At 40.5% G+C, this 23385-nt stretch overlaps 1 protein-coding gene across 3 annotated transcripts in view; it reads right to left on the reverse strand.

The window, feature by feature from the left end:
* The window catches only part of RARB (retinoic acid receptor beta), a 399083-nt gene that overhangs the window by 12196 nt on the left and 363502 nt on the right, over positions 1–23385 (reverse strand). For all 3 annotated transcript variants that reach the window (XM_089532927.1, XM_089532928.1, XM_089532926.1), the window contains 2 exons: positions 16764–16924; positions 6820–6996 (listed from right to left, as the gene is read on the reverse strand). In XM_089532927.1, the coding sequence (XP_089389053.1) occupies positions 6820–6996; positions 16764–16924 (338 nt within the window). The remainder of the gene's footprint in view (positions 1–6819; positions 6997–16763; positions 16925–23385) is intronic.

Here is a 23385-nt window from a genome sequence, read left to right on the forward strand (position 1 = left end):
AGCTTGAAAGGCAAATCAACGGTTAACTTGGATTCAGGGTGTGAAAATCTATCATGTTTTCACTGTGTATGTCAGTATCCCACTAGCATACTTGTCTCATTCCAATTCTATCAGGCTGTGTGGTACTTTTTGTTCTTTCTGCTTACAAATTTGTTATCCCCCTCCCCCCAACATACTTATTTTTACTAGATAATGCATTTCATGCATTTTCTCCACCAAAGTGTATATGTGTGCATTTTTCAAATATACAAAATTTTAGTTAAGTATGTTTTCCAAATGTAGACTTTTTTCCCATTACCCAAATATACCAAAAGCTCCAAAAAGGATCAGATTTTCAAGGGAAGATTAACTTTATCATGTTGCCATTCTTGGAAGCTCTGGAACAGCCTTCTTTGGATACAGAATGAAAATACAATGAATTTCTTTCCATCAGGAACTTGGATATGAAAATGCCCCTCCACCCCAAAATGTAATGCATAATGTTCTCAATCTCACTGATTAAAAGGGAGAAAATTTTAATCTGTGATTGAAACTATACTTTCTTAATTATACTGATTAAAGCTTCCAGCCTTAGAAAATGTGGTACAATTTAATGCCAAGATCTCTGCTATTCTTACTCTTATTAAAATCCTTGACTTTCACTTAATTTTATATTAAGAGTACTCAACTTTATCAGGATATTGTAAACATTTTAGTATCTCAGGACCGTGCATGTGTATTAAATGAACAGAAAAAAAAGGAAGCATGTAAACATTTGTCAGTTGCAATCACATATCATATCACTGATTATGCATACTTTTTAAACAATATGCTGATTAATTTTAATAATACACTAATTAATACACTATATTTACCCAGTCCAGTGATCAGCACGACATGCAAAAGTTCTAATATGGCCCCATAGCTGCACCTCTAACTCTATGTACTCAACAAAATTTATAGCAAGTTTCACAGATGTAATCATGAGCTCACCAGTGATTACCTGGTTTCAATCAGGTAAAGCCTGTATCCTTCAAGAAAAGTGTGTAGAGTGCATGTGTAAACAGTGATATGTCTTATTATTTTCTGAAAGTCTCCAAAGTTCAGCACTGGAAAGGAAAGCACGAGATTCTCACTCCAAGTCACACTAGGTGTTTGCATCTCTCTCTATCTCCTTCATTAGGATGGGCTGGAGCATGATGACCACAAATTCCAGATACCTACTAAGAATGCCCTCAATTTAAGTACAATTGACTATGATCAAGAACTAAGGGGCTAAACAGACTGGCATTTAACGCCAGCCTCGGAGCACAGTGGGGGCATGGTGTGCGCATGCCGCAATGTTGGCGTCATGCAGCAAGCCCGACCACATGGCGAGGGCATCACGGCACTCCTTTAACACTGTGGCACGGATGCTTTTTTGCTGGTGCTAAAAGAGCAGCATTTTAGCGCTGGCAAAGCACTGGATCTGGGCTGCATTGTGAGGTTGTCACAGCCCTGGTTCAGCGAGGAAAGTGGCAGCAGTATACCGCTCTATCGGGGCAGTTTGTTCAGCCCCTAAAATAATAGGAAGCAAGATGGAGGCTTGACAAAACTCTGAAAGTTCCTGTTCTTAAAAAAAAAAGACAAACCCACACTCAAAGAACCCAAAAAGAGATAATATTCATTGCTTCTTCACCCACTTCCTTTCTTGTATTTGCCCTTCCACTCTGGGAGATCCTAAAAAGGGAGTGAGGGGGGATTTCTACTAGTGCAACTAAAAGTTATTATTAAAATGTCGATTTTTTTTAAACATTTACAATGCAGATGGTGTGGCAGGGGACAATATGAGATGTGGAACTGAAGGGTTTAAACTTTCTGGCCTGCAGTGATCCCAATCTGGACTCCACATACTCACTTGTGAATAAAGAAAAACTTCATGGTACATATTGGATCCTGTGTGATGCATGTTTACCTGAGTTGGTTGATATCTTCACCCAGATGTCACCAGAGCAAACTCTTCTGCTCTCAGAAAAGGTCAGAGAGAGGGTTGGGAAGGCTGTTGGATATAGGGATCTGTTGTATATAGGAGGGGAGAGCCTCCCAAGCCTGGACAGGACACCTTCCATTAGCAAAGCACCTCTGCCTACCCAAACAGATCCTGCACTCAAACCCATGAAACCTTTTACAATGCACAGATGGGCCCTTAGAAAACATCACTGGGTGGTAGTCCTTTTCAAGTCGAATTCAAAGACAGTTTGAACCGGGCTTGGAAACAAACAGGCAATCAATGAATATTGAATGAACTTAGAGGTACCACGATCAAAAAACCAGGCTTTGGTCAGCACTTTAGCCATCCCATTCAGCACTAGCAGAAGTTTCGAACTTTGTGATATTTAGGCCTTCTCAAAAGGGTAAATTTAATGGCTAATTCCAATGAGTGTAGACTCATTGAATCAGTAAGTCCTTGGCAAGTAAACACTTATATAAGTCCCATTGATTCAGTGGGCCTACTCTAGTTGGAATGAGTGATTGGATTTAGGCCACAGTCTCTCCTTTGTATGCCTCAGCTGCTGCTCAGTACTGTTGCCTTATTTTCTTGGCTTGTGCACAGGCCACATTGGAGGAGAAGGTCTAAAGAGCTTAGGAGAAAGCATCTATTTAGCATGAATTATATGCCTATTTCTTTATTTAATAATAATAATAATAAATTTTATTTGTATTTCCTGCCACTCCCTGTGGATTGAGCTGGGATTACAGCAGAGAATAAAAACCACAATACAATACAAAATACAATATTATCTAAAAACATTACCTTTAAAGCCCTATATGGCTTGGGCCCGAGTTACTTGAGTGAACGCCTCTCCCTGCACAATCTGCCCCGCACTCTCAGAATAACTGGGAAGAATCTATTGGATTACCCAAAGACTAGACTAAAATCAACTTCCCACAGGGCATTTACTGCTATGACTCCCAAATTGTGGAATGGCTTGCCAGAGGAGATCCGTCTTATTACCACCTTAGATACCTTCAAGAAGGCACTCAAGACGGATCTCTTCCGGCAAGCCTATCACCCTGATCTGCTATAACAATTATAAGAACACACTTCATTTTGAGCATGTTTATTAGAAATTAGATGTTGATATGGATATTTTATAGGATTGATTTATTGTTGTGTTTTTACAGACTTTATTTTATATAAATTGCAATTTTAACTGAACTGTAATTTTAAATTTACTATTGTACTCTCACCTCAGAGTACAGGGAGAGGCAGGAAATATAAATAAAAACTATTATTATTATTGTAACAGTCAGTAAAACAACAGCAATATTACTACCAATCACTAAAAAGGCCAAATCGTCATCAATTTTCCATGCTATCAAGTCAGAGTGGTAATGTTTGATGAAATCAGTTATAAAAGGTCAGGTGGATAGGCCTGCTGGAAGAGATCCGTCTTAAATGCCTTTTAAAGGCTTCTAAGGTGGTAATGAGATGGATCTCTTCCAGTAAGTTTTTCCATAATTTAGGGGCTGCGGCTGTAAACGCTTTATGGGAAGTTGTAGTTAGTCTAGTTTTCGTATGTTACAATAGCTTCTTCCCTGATATTCTAAGAGTGCAGGGTAGATTGTGTAGGGAGAGGCATTCCCTTAAGTAACTCGATCTTGAGATCTTGAGTATACCATGATTTCTTATTGGAAGTGGGTCGGGAAGGATGCTGGGGAGCGATAATGTCTATGGCCCTGGAAAGATCGTTATTCCAGGTATCAACCAAGGCTTTGACATAATCGCCGTCATTTCCAACCATAGAACCCTCTACGGCCTCCTGGAACCTTTTGGGTTCCATCAGTCTTCAAGGGCAGACCATTCTAATAGGTTCTCCACCCCTGAGGGGGATCTGGGTGGTGGTCTTCAGTCCCACCTTGACCAGAAAATGGTCCATCCATGACAGGGCAGAGGTTTGAATTACCTCCGCCCACGGATGTTCCTGATCCACACTAAAGACCACATCGAGTGTATTGCCCACACAATGTGTTAGACCTGAGACTAATTGGGACAGGCCCATAGTAGTCATGGAATCCATGAACTCCCGAGCTGCACTTGTCAGATCTGATAAGCTGGCCTCGAAGGGGATGTTGAGTTCCCCCAGGACAAGAAGCCTGGGAAACTCCAACACCAGCTCTGAGACCAGAAATGTATTTATTTATCACCTGGGATTCAAGGCGACGTGCAAAAGCTAAAAGAGGTGCAGCTAAAAAAATACATAATAAAAGTATTAAAAATATAATTACACTGTCAGTAAAATTAAAGGGATTTAAAAGCATAACCATTAAAAAGAACAATAAATGTATATCCTGGGGATCAGAACCTATGCTGGGAGGCCAAAAGAGAAGTATCTGAGAGCTGAATTTCTAGTTGCTTAAGCTACACGAAGCCATTCTGTGAAAGTGCAATACAGATTAAACACCTCCCCCCCCCCAAAAAAAAAAAATACATTAGCCTGCGTCATCATGATACTAGTGGGCCTTCAGCAGGAACCAGAAGAGAACAAAATGGCCTTGGCATTTAGTGATGGCCAGGTATAGCAGAAATCTCAAGTAAGAAAATAGCATAGTGGTTCATACCACCTGTTCATTTCAGCTTCAGTCAAAGCAAATTGACAAACCACATCTCGCCTGTCCATGATTAGTTTATCACAAGTTTCCAATGTGACAATATGGTTTTGCTCTCATCTGACCAACCAGAAAAATAAATCAAGAACAAATTAGTGGTTCTATCTCTGGCCTGTCAGGGAGGAAAGAGGACACAGGTTTCTGAGTTCAGAAAGCAGAATAAACAAACCATGAATGGAAGATCCACAGTTTGTTGAGCCACTCCTCTTTGCTATTGGAGAGACTACTGTGTGCATCCATATGCTGCATTGTTCCCAACAGGCCAGAAGTTTGAAAAATTCACAAGAATTCCAGCTTACTGTGACATCCAAATGCATCCAGTGACCCAAATCAATGAATTTGGGCTGGAGCCAAACCACTTAGCTAAGCAAGTATTTCCAAGGATATGGAAGATGGCCCTTAAAGCAACCAGAAATATAAAGGATTGTGTCTGGCAGCTGAAAAGCCTTTCTAGGATGTGACAGGCTGAAAATAGAAGACAGGCATCTTAAGAGTGAAGAGCTGGAAAGAAGTTGAACTATATAAACTCTCTGAGTTTCTAAAACAGCTGCTGCAGCAGCAGCAAGAACATATTAATTGTTGTTAAACCTTCTCATATTTTGTTAGCTCCCTTCTCATGCCTTTGTCATGAAATATGCTCAAGACAATTGTAATTTTTTTAAATGGGTACACTTTTCTGGAGTAAGAAGAACTTCACTATGTTTTATCATAACAGTGCATACAATGTTTTTATTTTATTACAACAGGCATACAATCAGTAATAAATGGTTCTGTATTGTGGTGAAACCACACACGATACTGAGAAGACATTATGAATGAAAGTCTGCAAGAAAAAAAGGATGATGAGAAGTGAATCTTGGAAAGAACTCATCAGTCGCACTTTCCCTCTACCTCTCTGTGGCACTCTCCTTCCACTCCAGTTACCCATACATCAGTGTCATGTAGGAGGGTCTTTTCGACAATGGCTTGTGACAAAATGAGAAGGAAGAACAGCTAATATTCTCCTCCAAAGGATTTTGTTTGAAGGTACATGGGTTCATGGGGATCCCATGATTAATGACTTCAGTGAGAAATTTTCTTGGACAAACATAGTATGCACATCAGAGAATACATCCACCCAACAAGGGGTGCCTGGGGACAAGGGAGGAAACAGCCAATTATCTGACATCCATAAAGCCATTCCTCGTCAGAAATGCATGCAGTTTTAGCCTCTGCCCTCCAGCCTTTGCATAATTTACTTGATCCTAAAAAAAGTTAATAATTTGCCAGTCATCTTTCACATGAGCTTCCTTAAGGACGACGTTGACAGATCTACAGTCACAACTATCTGTGCTCTTGCACTTCATAAATCCATAAACAATGGATTTGCACCTGCTTGCCTAAATACACAATTTTATTTTCGACTCCTAATCATAAGAGAAGCAAGAAGGCGAGTCTGACTAAGTGATGAAATATATTCCCAGAGTTCCCTCTTCCACTTTGGGAGATAAGACTGTTGTTGTTGTTGTACCTTCAAGTCACTTCTGACTTATGGCGATCCTAAGGTGAAACTACCACAGGTTTTTCTGTGGTTGAGTGGGTGTGACTTGCCAAAGGTCACCCAGTGGCTTTCTATGGATGAGCAAGGAATCGAACTCTGATCTCCAAAGTCACAGTCCAACTCTTGGACCACTACTCCATGCTGGCTTACTGGCATTCCTTACAGTCATCTAGTGAGTAACTAAACAGACAGCAATTGACGGACAGCCTAAGGCAGCTACTTCCTGTATTCCACAGCAAAATTCTCCTATTGAACCTATCAGTCTGAATCCAACTGATTTCCTTTGCTGATGGAAGACTTTTGTCACTGGAACTGGGGAAGAGGCACAATTGTCACTAAATTGTCACTCCTTCTTTCAACCACCTGTGCCACTCAGAATCAACTATGAAGGACACAAGGCAAAGAAATAGAATCAGACTGTGGATTTTGCCCTTTAAAAATTCTGCTAATATACTTGGCCCCTCTGTATCCATAGATTCTTCATCTTTGGATTCAACCAAACATACATGAGTATATACAGTAAGTCCATTTGAACTAAAAGATGATTGCAGCAGATAGTGCTTGGCTGTGGATTATATTTATTGCCTTTTTACCATGGCTAACAAATCAGCAAAATGACACACTTCTTAGCAAAAGGAAAAGGTACATACCAAGATGTCCAAACAGGCAGCTTTAAGTAGAGTGATCTGATCTGCAATTGTCAAACTTGTAAAACCAGGCAGCCGTTTTGCAAATTCCACTATTTTAATAATGCACTTGGTTGCAAGTTCACTGAATTTGTCCCAAAGCCCAAGGTCCAGTCGAACTCTGTGGTCTGCACTAGAGTTCTAGAAAGAAGAATATGCATCATAAATCAACCAATTTTTATGAGCAAGGGAATGTAGTTGTATCAATACAAAATAATTAACAGCAGGGAGGTTTATCTAGAAGCCATTTCTATCCACAATTTCAATTTTGGTGAGATTTGCTTTTGGAATGCTTTTGTTCTTAACTCTGTCTAGTCTTCCAAAAATTCCTTGCATGCCTTTTCTGTTGCTTGTGATGAAAGGCGCCATCTGCACTTAGGGTAAAAATGAATGTCAGCTTTCCCAAATGCCAGTCATCTTGCTTTCTCATTAATTGTACGCAGGGAGAAATATTCCCTTGTTTCAACACAACCTTGAAATAAAAAATAAATGCAACTGGACTACTGACTTCCACATCTGCAAAAGGAGAAACATCTTGTGGAGTACAGTTTCCATACAATGTGGACCTTCTTTACATTCTTCTTGTTTCAGCAAATGAGTTCAAATTAGTTTGTCTTCCTTGTTGTTCAGTAAAGGCTTTACAGCTCTGTCAAAAATCAGTGTTATGAACAGAAGGACTATCTGTTAGGCAGCACTAAAACTACTGGGGGGGGGGGGGGAGGACCTTTCCCATATACAGTATTGGAGAGTGATCTCTTTATCTCAGGGTATAAAGTTAACAAGTTACAAAACATTTGACCACCAGGAAAATATATTTCATATATATACAACAGTATTCTGCATCCATTCTAGCTTTTAAATTTCCCCAAAGTCGGGCATGTTACCACAGCATCTAATAAAGTATAGAACAGATTTGTGATGTACCTGGACACTTTACATTGCCTGCAGCTGTGAAATGTACTATCAAATAGCTCCTAGAATTACCTTGCAACACTGAGGAATCTTTTTATTGGCATGGGGAGAGAGCTATGCTTATTACTTGAAACATGCAAGGAACTGAAGATGCTTTCAAGTGAAAAACTGAATATTTGTGAAAATGAACCTTCAGCATGCTGGGCTGCTAGGGAATGGCCTGAAATGGAACATACTCATAAGGAACCAGTGAGTGCCTGAGAGCCATATTTGAGACAATGAAGGACCTAATTTTAGGCCGGCCACATGGAACAGGAAATATAATGAAAGATAAATGATGTCACAAGACTAGCTGCTGGATCCAAACTTTTTTATATTACATCTAGAAGAAAGTCAGCCTAGGAATTCTGATGCCATGACTAGCCTTGAGGCCCTTTCAAACTACACAAATATAACACTGATTCCACTCTACTTGCTTTGGCTGTATCCTAGAGAATCATGGGGTTTGTAGTTTGGTCAAAGGTACTGGAGGAACCTTGTGGCCAAGATTTCTAAATGCCCCTTCCTAAACCCCAGGAATCTATATGATGGAACTGTGGCAGTTAAGATAGAATCACAGAGCTGCATTTTGTAATATGAAATGGTCCTGGAGTGTAGCTCCGGCAGATGTCTTCAGGTTTTTATTGGTATAGAGTGCCTTCAAGTTGTTTTGGAATTATGTTGACCCTAAGGCAACCCTATCATGAGATTTTCTTGGTAAGATTTGTTCAGAGGGAATTTGATTTTCTTTGAGACTGAAAAATTGTGATTTTGCCCACTTGGTCAAGGTCACCCAGTTGGTTACCATTGTCAAGCAGGGATTTGAACCCTGGTCTTCAGAGTCCTTGTCTAATGCTCAAACCATTATTGTTGTTGTTAATTTGTATAGCAACATAAGTTTAAATGGCGCTTTACAGATACAACCAATTCAAAACATTAAATCCCGCCAGAGACGTACAATAAGGAATAATAAAATATAAAACTATACAATAATTACAACAAGTTGTACAGGTAAGGTGCATTATTATAAAAGCAAGTAATACATGTAATCAAATATAAAATTATAAAATACTACTACATCATTCTGTCTCTCTTCTGTTATTGTACCCATTGCCAATACCAGGAATGATTTTTTAAAAAATTGCCTAATGATTTAGACATGAACTGGACATGAAGCAAGCCCGAGAAAGTTTCTTTTCTGAACTACAACTCCCAGAATTCACCAATCAGATTTTTGCTTGTAGTCATGTTGGCTGAGGGATTATGTGAGTTTCAGTTCAAGGAAGTAACACTGTCAAAGTTCTGGAAACAAGGCAGCAAAACAGAAATTTCTGATGAACACCAGAGATGAATATCAGGTATGCTGGCAAAAAGGAGCATTTTTAAAAACAGAGAGAGGGATAAACACAGATATTCTTAAAAGCCATGCCTGTACTCTTTTTCTGACAATGAAAGGACAAGTGCGTGTGACTTTTGCTTGGGAAGAACAATAATAGAAGGCAAAAGGAAATTGTCCCTGAAAACATTTCCTTCAGAATGTACACAAATCCACTGGCAACATTTCCTGAATGTCGTCTTGAACTGAACCCCCATGTTATGACTTTTCAAGTGGGTTGTGTTCTAGGACCTAATGACATACGAGGGGTTAACGGATTCTGCTCTGCTTATTGAAACAGTTTCTTCTTTCCTCAGTGTGGATATATGCTCAAGATTTATTTTATATTATCCTCAAGGACCTTGGTGAAATACTGTATATATGGGGTGGGTGGATGGGGGGAATGAGATCAAGATGTGCAGTCATTCAGGTTGTAATTAAATTTAATAGGCAGTTTATCCAGTTCCATAGAAAAATGGCAGAGCACAGGGCTGCACAAAGTAGAGCCTAGAGCAGGAAATCATTTTACAATAGGGTATCCATCTGGAAAGAAGACGTTGCATGAAACCAGCGAGTGTGAACAAAATCTTGACCAGGATCTTATGAGCTCACTTCATCATGCTCTCCACCACCCAGGCAAGGCAAGCGTGACGTGGCTGCTTTCAAGCCAATGCCCAGTAGCCTTTTATAAAACATAAATCTTATCTGACTACAATGCAAACCAAGAGGAAGATGTAGTCAATAAATGACCAATTTAGCTTGTTTTATTACATTGCAAAACCCTGGGCTGAAAATCATTATTCTTATGAGGACTGCTAACAGAAAAGAATTTTAATGTTTGGTTTGGTAATAAGCTGTGAAAAAGTACTGCTGGAAACAAATACAAATGCATTTTTAGCGACTTCTCTCAAGATGGAAAAATAAAATTGAGTCAGCATCAACATGCAGGCTAGAAGTTGAAATATGGGCTTAATATAAAAAGGCAGGTTAGAAGCGGAAGCTCCAGGACTTGCTCTCCATGGGTTCTCAGAAGTATCAAACTGGAGGAGTTTAGCAGAATGTTTTACTATGACATAATTTCCAAGTGCCTCTTCCAAGAGCATTCATGCATGCAGCTTAAGGACCACATTTCCCGTAATGCTGCAATGGAGTGCATATGGTGGAATAATACTGTAAGGCACCCTAGTGACATTTTTATCAGCTGAAAAACCCAACCATGCTCTAAAATCCAATTACACTGCCATTTTTTTATTTTATTTATTTTTTATTTTTCATCTAAATTGATCCCCTCTGGTTCTTTGTTGCAATCTGCTGTATCTTTTACTAGGAAAGAGGACAAGGCATTCAATGAGATATTGACGTGAGAGAAAGCAAAACAAACACAAAACCTTTCTGCCTCTGAATTCTACTTTACCACTTTTCTAAGGTTTCTATCGTGGTTGGTTAGGACCAGAGCTTCAAAGTGTTAATTTTTAACACAACATCTCCTGGAATCCTTCAGGAAACATGCAGGATGGGGGATTCTGAGAATTGTTATCCAGGTTGCTTTTTTGAAAGTGAAAGACAGTTCTAAGTTCCAAAACTTGGAAACATTACTTTTTTGCAATACAGTTCCCATAGCTTCCCACTACCATGGCTGGAACTGGCTCAGCTAGCCTGGAGATTCTCTGCAACACAGGATAGTCCTCCATCTCCCATGATGTTCTAAACTGAATATAGCCCTCCTGGACACACACCCCCCCCCCACACACACCTCCTCATTTTTCCTACTTGATCAGGACTGCAGAACAGACATGGTTATATATCACATGGGCTGGCTAGCCAGCAGACTCAATATGGATGGTCACAGGGCTCTAATCTGCACTGCAGAAATAATGCAGTTTGACACCATTTTAACTGCCATGGCCCAACACTGTAGGATCCTGGGATTTGTAATCCTGAGATTTGTAATTCTCTCTGACAGAGAAGGCTAAATATCTTATAAAAGTACAATTCCCAGAATTACATAGCATTGCGCCATGGTACTTATATTGGTGCCAAACTGCATTATTTCTGTAGTGCAGATTAGATCAGCCTGTGCAGGTCCTCCTTATGATAAAGAGACATCTGTTCTTAGCCAACAACAGTATGGACCTCTAATCTGATGAGGAACAAAATATTTATTACTAACTCCTATCTGATAAAACTTGATTTTATGAAATACAGTGGGCCCTTCCCATCCATAGAGCTTTGGTTCTGGGGGCCCCCATGGATGGTGGAAAATGTGGGAGTTCAAGCCCATATTATTCAATAGGTGACAATGTCTGTGTACCTGCATCAGCTAAAATGGGGTGGAGTGATCTGTGGGAGCTCCAATATGTGGGTGGCTAGCCCTTCAGTACGGCAGGTGCACTGTATGTTATTCTCATGGAACCTGACCACAGGTCCCAGTTTAACACAGAATTAAACAACCCACTCAAATCATTGGTTTGTGGCAACTTTGTCATATCATAAATTATAACGTATTATTCCTTTATTTCTTGGGAAGTAGTTGGGTTAAAATAGAGTAGGTGAAGGTGGCTCAAGCTTGCTGAGTTCTTTATAAACAACCTAATTATAATTTTCTTTGGTAATTACACTTATCTTCCTCAAACAAACATCTAAATTTCAATTTTAAAACTATTCAGGTTTAATGGAACACTTTTCAATGGTGTTTTAATAGGTGTTTGTATCTTACTGCCTCTAGTTTCTAGTTTGGCTTTGACATTCATTAGCTAGTCTGCTGTTTTAATGCAACTGTTTGTCTGATCGGATTGTTTTTAATTATTATAGTTGTTAGCTGTTTGGCACTGAACAGCAGGAAACAAATTTATGTATACCACACAGTTAGTCAACAAATAAACAGGCAGCCAACATTTTTCAGACCTCTTGGTATGAACACACACACACACACACACACGTAAAATAATATTTAAAGATATTTTAATAAATATTTTTAAATTTAGCTATTAGTATGTCTAGCCTTTAGATCTTAACAGGTTTAAACCAGGCCACCAGTTCAAACACTGCAGCAATTGGGCAATCTATCCCACAGCAGAGTAAAAAGCTGTATTATTTAATGTAATAGGAGGATGAATTCTGGGATACATGACTACCCTTATAAGAAACTTGGTTGCCTCATCACTTCCATAATACATTAAAACTTACATTTCAGCACCTGACTCCTACCTAAGGCAATTGTCAAATGTTGAATGTGCTTCTTGTTCTTGTGAGAAAATTAGTGTACTGATCTAGCAGGAAGCAGCATATTCCCATGGGGGAACTATGAACCTTACTCTATGCTGATCTCTTGCACTTCTTCCTTTGCATTTCCATGGAACCAACTTTAGATCTTCTCTCCTCCTTCACAGTAGAGAGCCTCTATTCAGAAGATACCTTTATTCCAGTGTCTGCTGTGCTATTATCAATCACTGCAACAACTTAACATAACCTTTTCCTCCCTTTTTGTCTTATCAACTGGTACTTACTCTCTAGCTGAGGGCACTACAAACCCGGAGCATACTGTGTAATCTTTAAGCCATACTGGCTGATATTTAATATCTTTAAGATATTAAAACAGGAGTAGGCAACAAGCTGCCCAGGCTGTTGAAGTGTTCCTGCCCCCACATAACCCTTACCTTAGCAGTTCATATGAGACATACACCTTCTTATCTAAGGGCTACTAACTGCATGCTCCTCCTGAGAAACAAGGTGCATATTGTTTCTGTTTCCCAGAAGAATCACTGGGATTTTTGCAGTGACAAGAACTTTGGAAGTGATGTTCCCAGCAGTTGAGGAAAGGCATTGTTTCCCATGGCTTCCTGGAGCTCAGTACAGCCCCCAGACCACAGATGCTGTCCATCCTGGTAGAAAAATATTCCCTTCAACGAATGGTGTTGTGCAAAGACTAAACAGTAAACAAAAGGGTATAAATGTAAAATATATATGCATGTGTATTTATATACGTAGAAGTTTATAGTGAGAGTCAGCATGGTGTAGTGGTTTGACCATTGGATAAGGACTAGGGTTTGAGACTCCGCTACACTAATGAAACCCACTGAGTGATCTTGAGCAAGTATCATGCTCTCAGCTCCAGAAAACCCTGTGATACATTTGCCTTAGGGTCACCATAAGTCGGAATTGACTTGAACATCAACAAATAGTGCATTTCTCCAAGGAGGAAAAAGTGGTCCTCTTGTACATGTGCTTGGGTGAGATCTAAACTTTTAAACTGAGCTAATGCTGTGGGAGGAGCCAGAAGCCTAATTCTACAGAAGGCTGGGAGAGACAAATTTTTAATTTTTCTTATATAGTCAAGGTGATTTTGGAGAAGAGAGGAGAAGCTGACCTGGGAACATTATTGGAGGGGGTCTCCTTTAATTTTCTTTCCCCTTTTTCCTCAAGGGGTTTGTGGGGACTTTTGCTCAGAAGAAGTGAGTCAGATACTTGCTTCTGGAAGGAGCTAGTAGCCAGGAGCTGTCTACATAACTATAGTCCCAGTTGATTGAGATCTTTAACATAGTTTGGGGCCAGTTGGGGTTCTTTACACTTGTGTTTAGTAGGAGAAGCCCAGTCTTGTTTCAGTGCCTTCTTAAGACTTCTCAGTATAGACACTGAAGACCTGCTGTAGTCACTTGCAACACTTGTGGGATGTTTGTCTTCTTGCCTAGAGATGTGGGGAACTTTACCTGCACCAAGTGCAAGTTGGTAGCCCTCTTGGAAGAGAAAGTCTGGCAGCTGGAGGTCCAGATATCTACACTTCAGCATGTTAGGGAGCAAGAGGTTTTCCTTGACAGAACGGAATGAGGGGACTTGGATGGGAAACACACAGAGGAAGTTGCTGGGGAGGAGGAAGTCACTTCACATCTAACAGAAGTAGATAGTTGGAGGAATGTCCCATACAGAAGTAGGGAAACCAGGGAGCATTCTGTGAGCTTGCAGCTACAGAATCAATTTGAATCTCTCTCTATTATCAAGGATGATGAGGAAGAGCAGCAGGGACAGACTTCAGGGACAGAGCAGGGGACCCTGGGAGTACCACCAAAGGGAACAGCCACTGCTAAGCCTCAGAGGAGGCGTGTGGTGGTTGCAGGGGACTCCTTGCTAAGAGACACTGAACCAGTGGTTTGTGGGCCTGACAAGATGTCTCAGGAGGTGTGCTGTCTCCCTGGGGCAAGGATCTGAAATGTCACAGAGAGGCTGACAAGACTTGTCAAGCCTACGGACCGTCACCCCTTTCTTTTGGTTCATGTGGGAACCAATGATACTGCATGGCACAGATTTCAGAATATCATAAGGGATTATGAGGCTTTGGGTAGGAAGTTGAAAGAGATGGATGCACAGGTTGTCATCTCTTCTCCCAGTCAAAGGGCATAGTCCAGGAAGGGAGAGGAAAATAGCAGAGGGGAATAACTGGCTCTGGATCATGGTCTGAGGTACCACGAGGAGGGACTTCTGGCAAGGGATGGGTTGCATCTCACGCCAGTTGGCAAAAATGTTTTTGCCAATAGTCTCAAATATTTGATCAGGAGGGCTTTAAACTGAGTTATATGGGGAGGGAGGCAGTATTCTGTAAGGCAAAAGGGCTGGAGAAAACAGTCATAGAGGGAACAAGACAAACAGTGCAAGGACCCAACAGTGGGAGGCAAAAAAACTTGCACAGGCAGCAAGTAAAGAGGACCCATGGTCTGCAATGTCTCTACACTAATGCACAGAGCATGGGAAATAAGCAAGATGAACATGAACTCCTAGCACAACAAAGCAAATATGATATAATAGGCATCACTGAAACCTGGTGGGATGAGTCTCATGATTGGAATGTAGGAATACAGGGGTATAACTTTTTCAAGAGAAATAGGCCAAACAGGAAAGGAGGACAAATAGCCAATATGTCAGGGACATTTACACCAGTGAGGAGATCCAGGACATCAATCCTGGAAGCCAGGTGGAGAGCATCTGGATAAAAATTAAAGGGGAGGGAAACAACAGGGATGTTATTGTGGGAGTCTACTACAGACCCCCTAGTCAGATGGAGGAATTGGATGATGCCTTTCTAGAACAGATGGCCACACACTCAGAAAGGAGAGATGTAGTAGTGATGGGTGACTTCAACTATCCTGATATTTGCTGGAAATCAAACTCAGCCAAATCCTCAAGGTCTAGCAAATTCCTCACTTGCCTGGAAGACAATTTCATTGCCCAAAAGGTGGAAGAGGCAACAAGGGGATTAGCTATTTTAGATCTGGTCCTAACCAACAGGGATGACCTAGTTAATGGGGTGCAAGTGTGGGATCCTTAGGTGGGAGTGATCCATTTTATACAATGGAAAGTAGAAGCCAGGCATAGTCAGACATGCATTCTAGACTTTAGGAAAGCTGATTTTAGTAACCTTAGAGAAATACTGGAAGTGATCCCATGGTCTGGAATACTAAAAGAGAAAGGAATTCAATATGGATGGGAGTTTCTCAAAAGGGATATACTGCCACCACGCTACAAAATGAAGGTATGTATCCCACCATTGATTCTAAATATAACAAACACAATAAAACATTAAAATAATTATTCAGATTTGCACTCCACAGTTCACAATATAAATAGCAGTATGTCAGAAGGGCATAAATCGTTTGCTGAAGGAAAAAAGATTGCCAAGGTCTCATTCATTTTTTCATTAAAACAAAAGTCAGACATGTTTTGACTAGCTGTCTTCCTCAGTGGCCAATGTGAACGTTGTGTTGTCCAGTATTTTTTTCCAAATAAAAGGCAACACCTGAGTATATATCTATACAAAATAACAATGCCTCTTCTCCTTCACTTCCCATAACCCACCTCTCCCATACTTCTATTTATAGTGTTGACTGCGGAGTGCAAATTAGAATAATTGATAATTTAAGTGTTTTATTATGTATTTTTATAAACCTTTACATATACACACATTTTGAGAGCCAGTGTGTGTAGTGGTTTGAGCACTGGACTACGATTTTGGATGTCAAGGGTTCGATTCCTCACTTGGCCATGGAAACCCACTGGGGGACCTTGGGTGAGTCACACACTCTCAGTCCCAAGAAAACCTTAATAAGATTGTCTTAGGATCACCATAAATCAGAGACAATTTGAAGGCACACCACTACAAATGCTAATGTATTTTACGTTTATACCTTGACTATTTTTGTTTACCTTTTGTTATTTCAGTCAATCAGGTTTTATCCTTTCTTTTTGTCCTGTTGTACATTAAGACCATCCAGGCCCTGTCCAGATCAACTAACCTCTGTGAATTTGAAACGCTATGGAACTCACAGATCCTCATCCCACATTTCCAAATGGACTCATTTACTGTATATAAATTTAGGTCAAACAACTTGACCCCCCAAAACCTAGGTTGACTTATACGTGGTTCAATACGGTACTTGACCTGAGCCTCTCCCCAGCTGGGATGCCTCGTGAAAACTGACACTTGATGTATCCATGGGTCATACTAATGCCCATAATTTTGGCCCCCAAAATTGACCTTGACTTATGCATGAAGTCAACCTATAGTCACGTTTATAAGATATACAACAGCCCTTACCGTAGTGTATTTGCCCAGCTGACAGAGTGATGGAAATGTTTCCTGGTGAGATTTTCTTATTTTCTCTGTGAGATCATCCAACTCTGCTGTCATTTCATAGTTCTCCATAAACTCTTGTTTCAAAGGCTCTTTCTTCTTCTTGTTCCTGTCATTTCTGACAGCTGGAGGCAAGAGTAAAGAGAGGAGGCATAATACGGTTATTTAGACTAAACTACACTAAATCCAATAGTTCTTGATTACAGCAATAAACATTAAACAAGTGAAATACATGGAGAACACCAAAAGGAAATTAGTAATTTTGTTCAATAGCCATTTACTAAATTTGAGCCCATCAGCTTAAATGAGTTAGGCTACAAATCTTTCTCTTTCCGACCCCCGAGACTTTCTGCATGCACATTTATTAGGAAGTGTTCACTTTAATATTAGAATATCGCATACTCAGTCCAATCCACTAAAACATTCCTTCCAAACATTTGCATTTGGTTGAAATTTATAATGCAATTATAATAGAATACAATACCTGCTTCATACAGAATCAGATTATTAGCATATTGTCTATTCTATTACAATTAGCAGTGGCTCCTAGAGCCCGTACAGACAGGCCAAAATAAAGCTGCTTCGAGTCACTTTGGAGGTATGCTGTTTAAATGATGCATGCATCCTAAGAGGCCAGAAACCACACCAAACCCATGCTGCAGTCCTAAGGAGCTTTGGTGCGGCTTCTGACCTCTTAAGATGCATGTGCCATTTAAACAGCATACCTTCAAAGTGACCCAAAGCAGCTTTATTTTGGCCTGTCTGTACGGGCCCCTAGTGTTTCAGATAGGAACCTTACCTAGTCTACAGAAATGCTAGCGACTGAACAATGCAAAGTCCTCAAGAAAGCAAAAGATAAAATGAAAATACTTTCAGCCTTCAATGGATTCCACTTGTCATGAGGCAAGTGATCTTGGCAAACCAGAACATTCAGGTAGGAAAGTTGTGTTGTGTGTCTGTATGTGTCTTTAAATTGCCTGTTGACTTATGGTGTGACCCCATGAACTTCATAGCGTTTTATTAGGCAAGGAATAATCAGAGGAGCTTTTGCCAATTCCTTCCTCTGAAATATAGCCTTCAGCATCTGGTATTTGTTGGCAGTCACCCATCTAAGTACTAAGCAGAGCTGACCCTGTTTAGTTTTCAAGAACAGGCAGGATCTGGTGCCTTTAAGGTATTAAAAGTAGCCTTACAACACCTAAAGTAGCATTACAACACCTACCATAGATTGCCCCAAAATTTGGAGCAGATTTTGAAGGGGAACTTCTGTCCTCTAATTCCAAATAGCACCAGAAAGGTGATCTTCCCTCTCTTTTCCCTTTTCTGGAATAATCCAAGTCTGAGGTACCAAGTATTTGTTGGGCAGAATAGGAGCTGAAAAATGCATGTCATTTCTCTCCCACTGCATGTGTAAAACCTACTCTTTCCTCCCAGGCTCTTTTGCTTCCCAGGCCCCAGCACTCTGAAGGGAAGAGCACATACAAGAAAAGCACAGCAGCTGATCTTAAAGGATCGATTGGCTTATACAGGAAGATATAGTCTTTCAAGTAGCCAGAACCCAAACTGTTTGGGGCTTTAAATATACCAGAGTAGTAATCTACCATCTGAATTGAATTAAAAAATGAATTGACAACCAGAACAGCAGAAACAATAAGAGCCACATGCTTCTGCCACTTTGCCCCAGTCAAAATTCTAGTAGCTGTATTCTGCAACAGTTGAAATTTCCATGCAGTTTCAGGGGCATCCTCACATATAGCACATTACCTGCAACCATAATGCTGGTGCTGCACAGCCAGGCCAAACTATTACAAGGAACAGACACAGCTGGTGCACCAGTCAAAGGAACCCCTGGCCACAACCAATCAAACTATAATGATATAACGTAGACCTGGTACAGACTTCCGGAAAGCAGCGGTCTGGGGTTGATTTTAGAGCTTGGGATTGCGGAGCGACCGCATGCTCCTGAGCCGTACCATGCGGTGGCACCACCATCATGATGCAGCCCCATCCACATAGGGGTCGCCATGATGACGCAAGCATGGCACAGCATCTAAATGTTGTGTCACCACACATGTGTCATCGCTGCACACAAGTGCGCCATTGGCACACTCATGGCACCCCACACACAGACTAAAAAGAACCTGCTTTCATATTTCTTCTACCTTCTCTGAGCCAACAAGCTCTTGCACTTCATTCCTGCCACAGGTATTTTTTTAATGACAGTAGGTAATATTGATTGAAAGGGAAAGGGCGGAGTGCATTTCAAATCTAATTACTCGCTTCAGTTAGTATGTGTTCCTTTCCTGCTGCATCTCTACTCTTGTTCTTTATGTAAAGGGCATCATATTGTGAACTATACTTAACATATATCCCTAGCAAAGAAATACTGTCATATTGTAATGAAACTTAAAAACTGCATTTCAGTATGTGTGTCTGCATGGTTGTAATTTCCATTTCTATATAGGATTATGCCCCTTGGTGACCAATTATCAGTGTATTAATACCAAAACTGCAGACTTTATGGTCCCTCAGAGGCAAAGACTGAGTGTGTCAAGAGCTTCTGTAGGCAACATTCAATCCATGAAATGGATTGAAAATGTGACAGGAAAATGTATGCATGGGCTGAGGCACTCTAGGAGACAAACTGTATTAGGCAGGTGAAAACATACTCTTACTGATGGAGCTCTATGCCTAGCATCAATACAATGCAAGACCCAGTGGTGTAAGCTACCATTTGGTCACAGAGACACCAACCCATCATTTGTAACAAACCCTCCAAAATGGTACCACTCCAACAGCTCTGGGTCAATTTCCTGATGCTTTGGAACAAAGTAACTATGGCATCTTATACAGTTTCACACAGGCTAACATTGCAATGTTTGCATATATATATATATATATATATATATAGAGAGAGAGAGAGAGAGAGAGAGAGAGAGTCATCAATGAATTAGATCAGTGATTCCCAAACTTTGGTCCTCTGGATGTTTGGGACTTCAGCTCCCAGAATTCCTGACTGTTTCCCAAGTTTACTGGAGCTTTTGGGAGTTAAAGTCCAAAACACCTGGAGGACCAAAGTTTGGGAACTACTGTGTTAGATGCTTCACATAGAAATAAGAAAAAGGCAAGCCTGGACTGAGGAGTTTACTGTCTAAATGTGTGGTACCCTGGAGGCAGCAGATCAGTTTACTTAAGAAGTTCCTGGAGTGCCACAATGCCAAATTTGTAACTTCAAAACTAGATATATATTTTTTGCTTTTTTTCAAGGGAACCTGGGACATGATGGGAATGAGGGAACTTTAGGAACATCATGAGAAAGACAGAGGAATGGAGATAAATTAGAATCTTATGCTTCCTCAGTTGTCCTAAACAAAAGAATATGTAATCAATGACAATGAGAAAGGGGAGAAACTGGTACAAATGGCCAGCCCTCAGTGGTCCAAAAAGTGGCCCAACATCTAACTCTGTTGCACAGGTTTTTGTCATGCTTGGCAGTATCATTATTTGCTGGTTATTTTTGATATTCATTATAAAATTGGTGAATTTAGAAAAACAATATACAAAATTTGAAATCCTGTGTTAAAAAAAATAGCTTGTTCTCCAGGAACTAAAAACTGTCGCTGAAAAGGCCAAGAAAGGAAGCTTGGCTCTGCAAGAACCACTCCTGCAGCCTTCAAGCAAAATGGTTAGACCCTGGAATCAAAGAAGGAAAGTCCTCCTACCTCCAGCAGGAGGTGCCAGAAACTCTCCCCTAGTTCCATCCAGCTGTTGCATCAAACAGCCTCTTTATCCAGCTCACCCATCTTCCTTGATCAACCCACTTTTGGTGACCTTGTACATAAGAAACTCTCTGTGTATTCCTCTTGACTAAGTTGTGAATTCCTCTCTGAACAAATCTTGTCAAGGAAACCCTGTGATAGGTTCACCTTAGGGTCATCGTAATTTGAAAATGACCCGAAGGAACACAACCTCCAAGGGTAGTCGACTAATTCATGCTACCTGGCAGAATTATGAATGATAGGACAAGTATCACCACCTGACATCTTTGAGAAGTTGTCAGAGTGCACCCCCACCACTGCCAACATTTAGGTGGTCTGTAAGCCATCCATTATTTTAATTACCCACACTGTCCTTAACCTAATTCTGTTCCAAGAAATTTTAAAATGGCATCCCTTGTGAGTGATGCTACGCTGGAGGTACTGTGCATCATATAAAAATGGCAGGCAACCTGCTGCTATCGCAACCGCCACAAACAGTTTTTAAAAAACCAAAACACTAGTGGAGCCCAACAATGTCATGAGGGGCATCAGAGGACAATCAACAGTCCAGACAAGGCATAATAAAAAAACTAGGCAGTCTATTCTCCTTATTGTAATGGCTAGACAAATACTCATAATACATGTTTTTTGCTTCTTCCTGAGGCACAGGAAAGGCTGGAATGCTCTTGGTGAATTAAACTGGTGGAACTGAGGTTGTGCCGTCCTACGTCTGGACACTGTGCAAGGGGGTATCTAGCACCTACTTGTTCAGTGGGTTTTCCCAAGGTGTGTAATGGCAACACCTTTAGCGCTGCAACCCAAAGGACCATTGTTTGGCTGAGTGTATATGCATATACCAAAAGAGCTGTTTTGCACTGGGGACAGCCTCCTAGACTTCTGCCTAAGTACACTGACAAAATATGATGTTAAACAGGTTCTTGGCTAAGAATTTCAGGCAAATGTGATTCCTGTGGGATTGATACTGTTGCACGAATCACACTGTATTCCCTAAAGCTCCTCCATGGTGAGTTTTGGGGATAGCAGCACCTTTTCTCTACTTTAATTCACCAGCTCCTAATAACAAAGGCAACAGCAACAACATTTCTACAAATGCTTATCAGTGCACTTAAGCACTCCCTAAGCGGTTTACAAAGTGTAAGCTAGTTGCCCCCAACAATCTGGGTACTCATTTTAGCGACCTCAGAAGGATGCCAGGCTGAATCAAGGTTACGTTCACCTTAGAGTCATCATGTAGTCACCAGATTAGGAATGGAAGACATTTTACCACCTGAGTTGTAGTTGGGACTCCAATTCCAGTCAGCCCCAGCTGATGGTCAAAGATGATGAGAGGTGTAGACCAATAGTATCTGAACAGCTACTGGCTCTCTACCACTACAACAACAATAAAATAATAATAATAAAAAATAATAAAAATTTATTTGTATTTCCCTGCCTCTCCCAAGGATCAAAATGGGGTTACAGACTACTAAAATCCATACATACAACACTCTATAAAAAGCACAAAAATATTACATCAATATTACATTAGGCAAAATACAATACAACAGACTATCAGCTTCAGCAGCCAGGGGCAAGACAGAATATGGTTGTTGCAGATTCAGTGGGACCTTTGTATCCACTGGGATTTGGCTCCAGGGTCCCCTATGGATACCAAAATCCATGAATACTTAAGTCTCATTAAATACAATGGTGCCGCAAAATGGTGTCTCTTATATAAAATAGCAAAATCAAGCTTTGCTTTTAGGAAGAGAGAGAGAGAGAGAGAGAGAGAGAGACAGAAATAAATAAATAAATGTGTAGTAGCAATTGACTGTAAGGGGTAGTGCTCATCTCCGTTACTAAGATATATTTCAATGCAAGGATAATTTAATCCATGTATAAAGAGTTCATGGATATGGAGTGCCAACTGCATTACCATCACCTTGTTTCTCCAAATGATGTTTCCTATCCACTGATTTCAACTATGCAAGCCAGAAGCCAGCCCCCCAACAGCAGTTTTCTGTTCTAGCAGGGATCCTTTGCTTTCAACAATGTTTATCACACTATACTCTTAAAGTGCTACTATTCCACTTTGACTGTTCTAGCTGCCTCCTGTTGCATTCTGGTATTGGCAGTTTTAAGGAGGGGTATTTAGAATTCTCAGGCAGAGAAGTTCTCTGCCTGAGAATTCTAAATACCCCTCCTTAAAACTGCAAATCCCAGAATGCAACAGGAGGCAGCTAGAGCAGTCAAAGTGGAATAGTAGCACTTTAAGAGTATAGTGTGATAAACATCATAGTATGCATGATGGACAGCACTCTACCCAATTCTTTACTTTGGTGATGGCTAGTAAACCATGTAAACCAGGTATAACATTAGACCAGTTAAGATTGGTGTTAGGTCTAGTCTAGTAGCCATATGTTGGATCAGGTTGACAATATTTAATTCCTCTTTCACTGACAGCAGCAACACACTCTTGCAATGAAGTGCCATTTGCACATATTTCTATGAGTGGATTGGCACATTTGCTAAACAGAAGGCCTCAGCAGCTACTTAACTCAATAGCTGTGAACAGCTTGCGGAACACAAACCCCTTATTTAGGGCAATCTTATGAAACGCTGCCAAGAGCTCCAGCTACAAGATGATTCACATGGGATGGGAATTGCTTTTTTGTTCATTTTCTACTATTGGGTGCCAGTCTTTGCTTCAGCCTTGGTTTTATTTTGCCATAAAGCTTACATCTCCTTTCAGATGGCATAAATTAGATTTGCATCCCGCTAGATTATGAGGACTCAAGTAGAGAATGGTTAAATATTGCATATACAGC

The sequence above is a fragment of the Sceloporus occidentalis genome, unplaced genomic scaffold (genome assembly GCF_023333645.1).
Source record: "Sceloporus occidentalis isolate IW3139 unplaced genomic scaffold, rSceOcc1.0.p SCAF_7, whole genome shotgun sequence".
In the NCBI taxonomy this organism is placed as follows: Eukaryota; Metazoa; Chordata; class Lepidosauria; order Squamata; family Phrynosomatidae; genus Sceloporus; species Sceloporus occidentalis.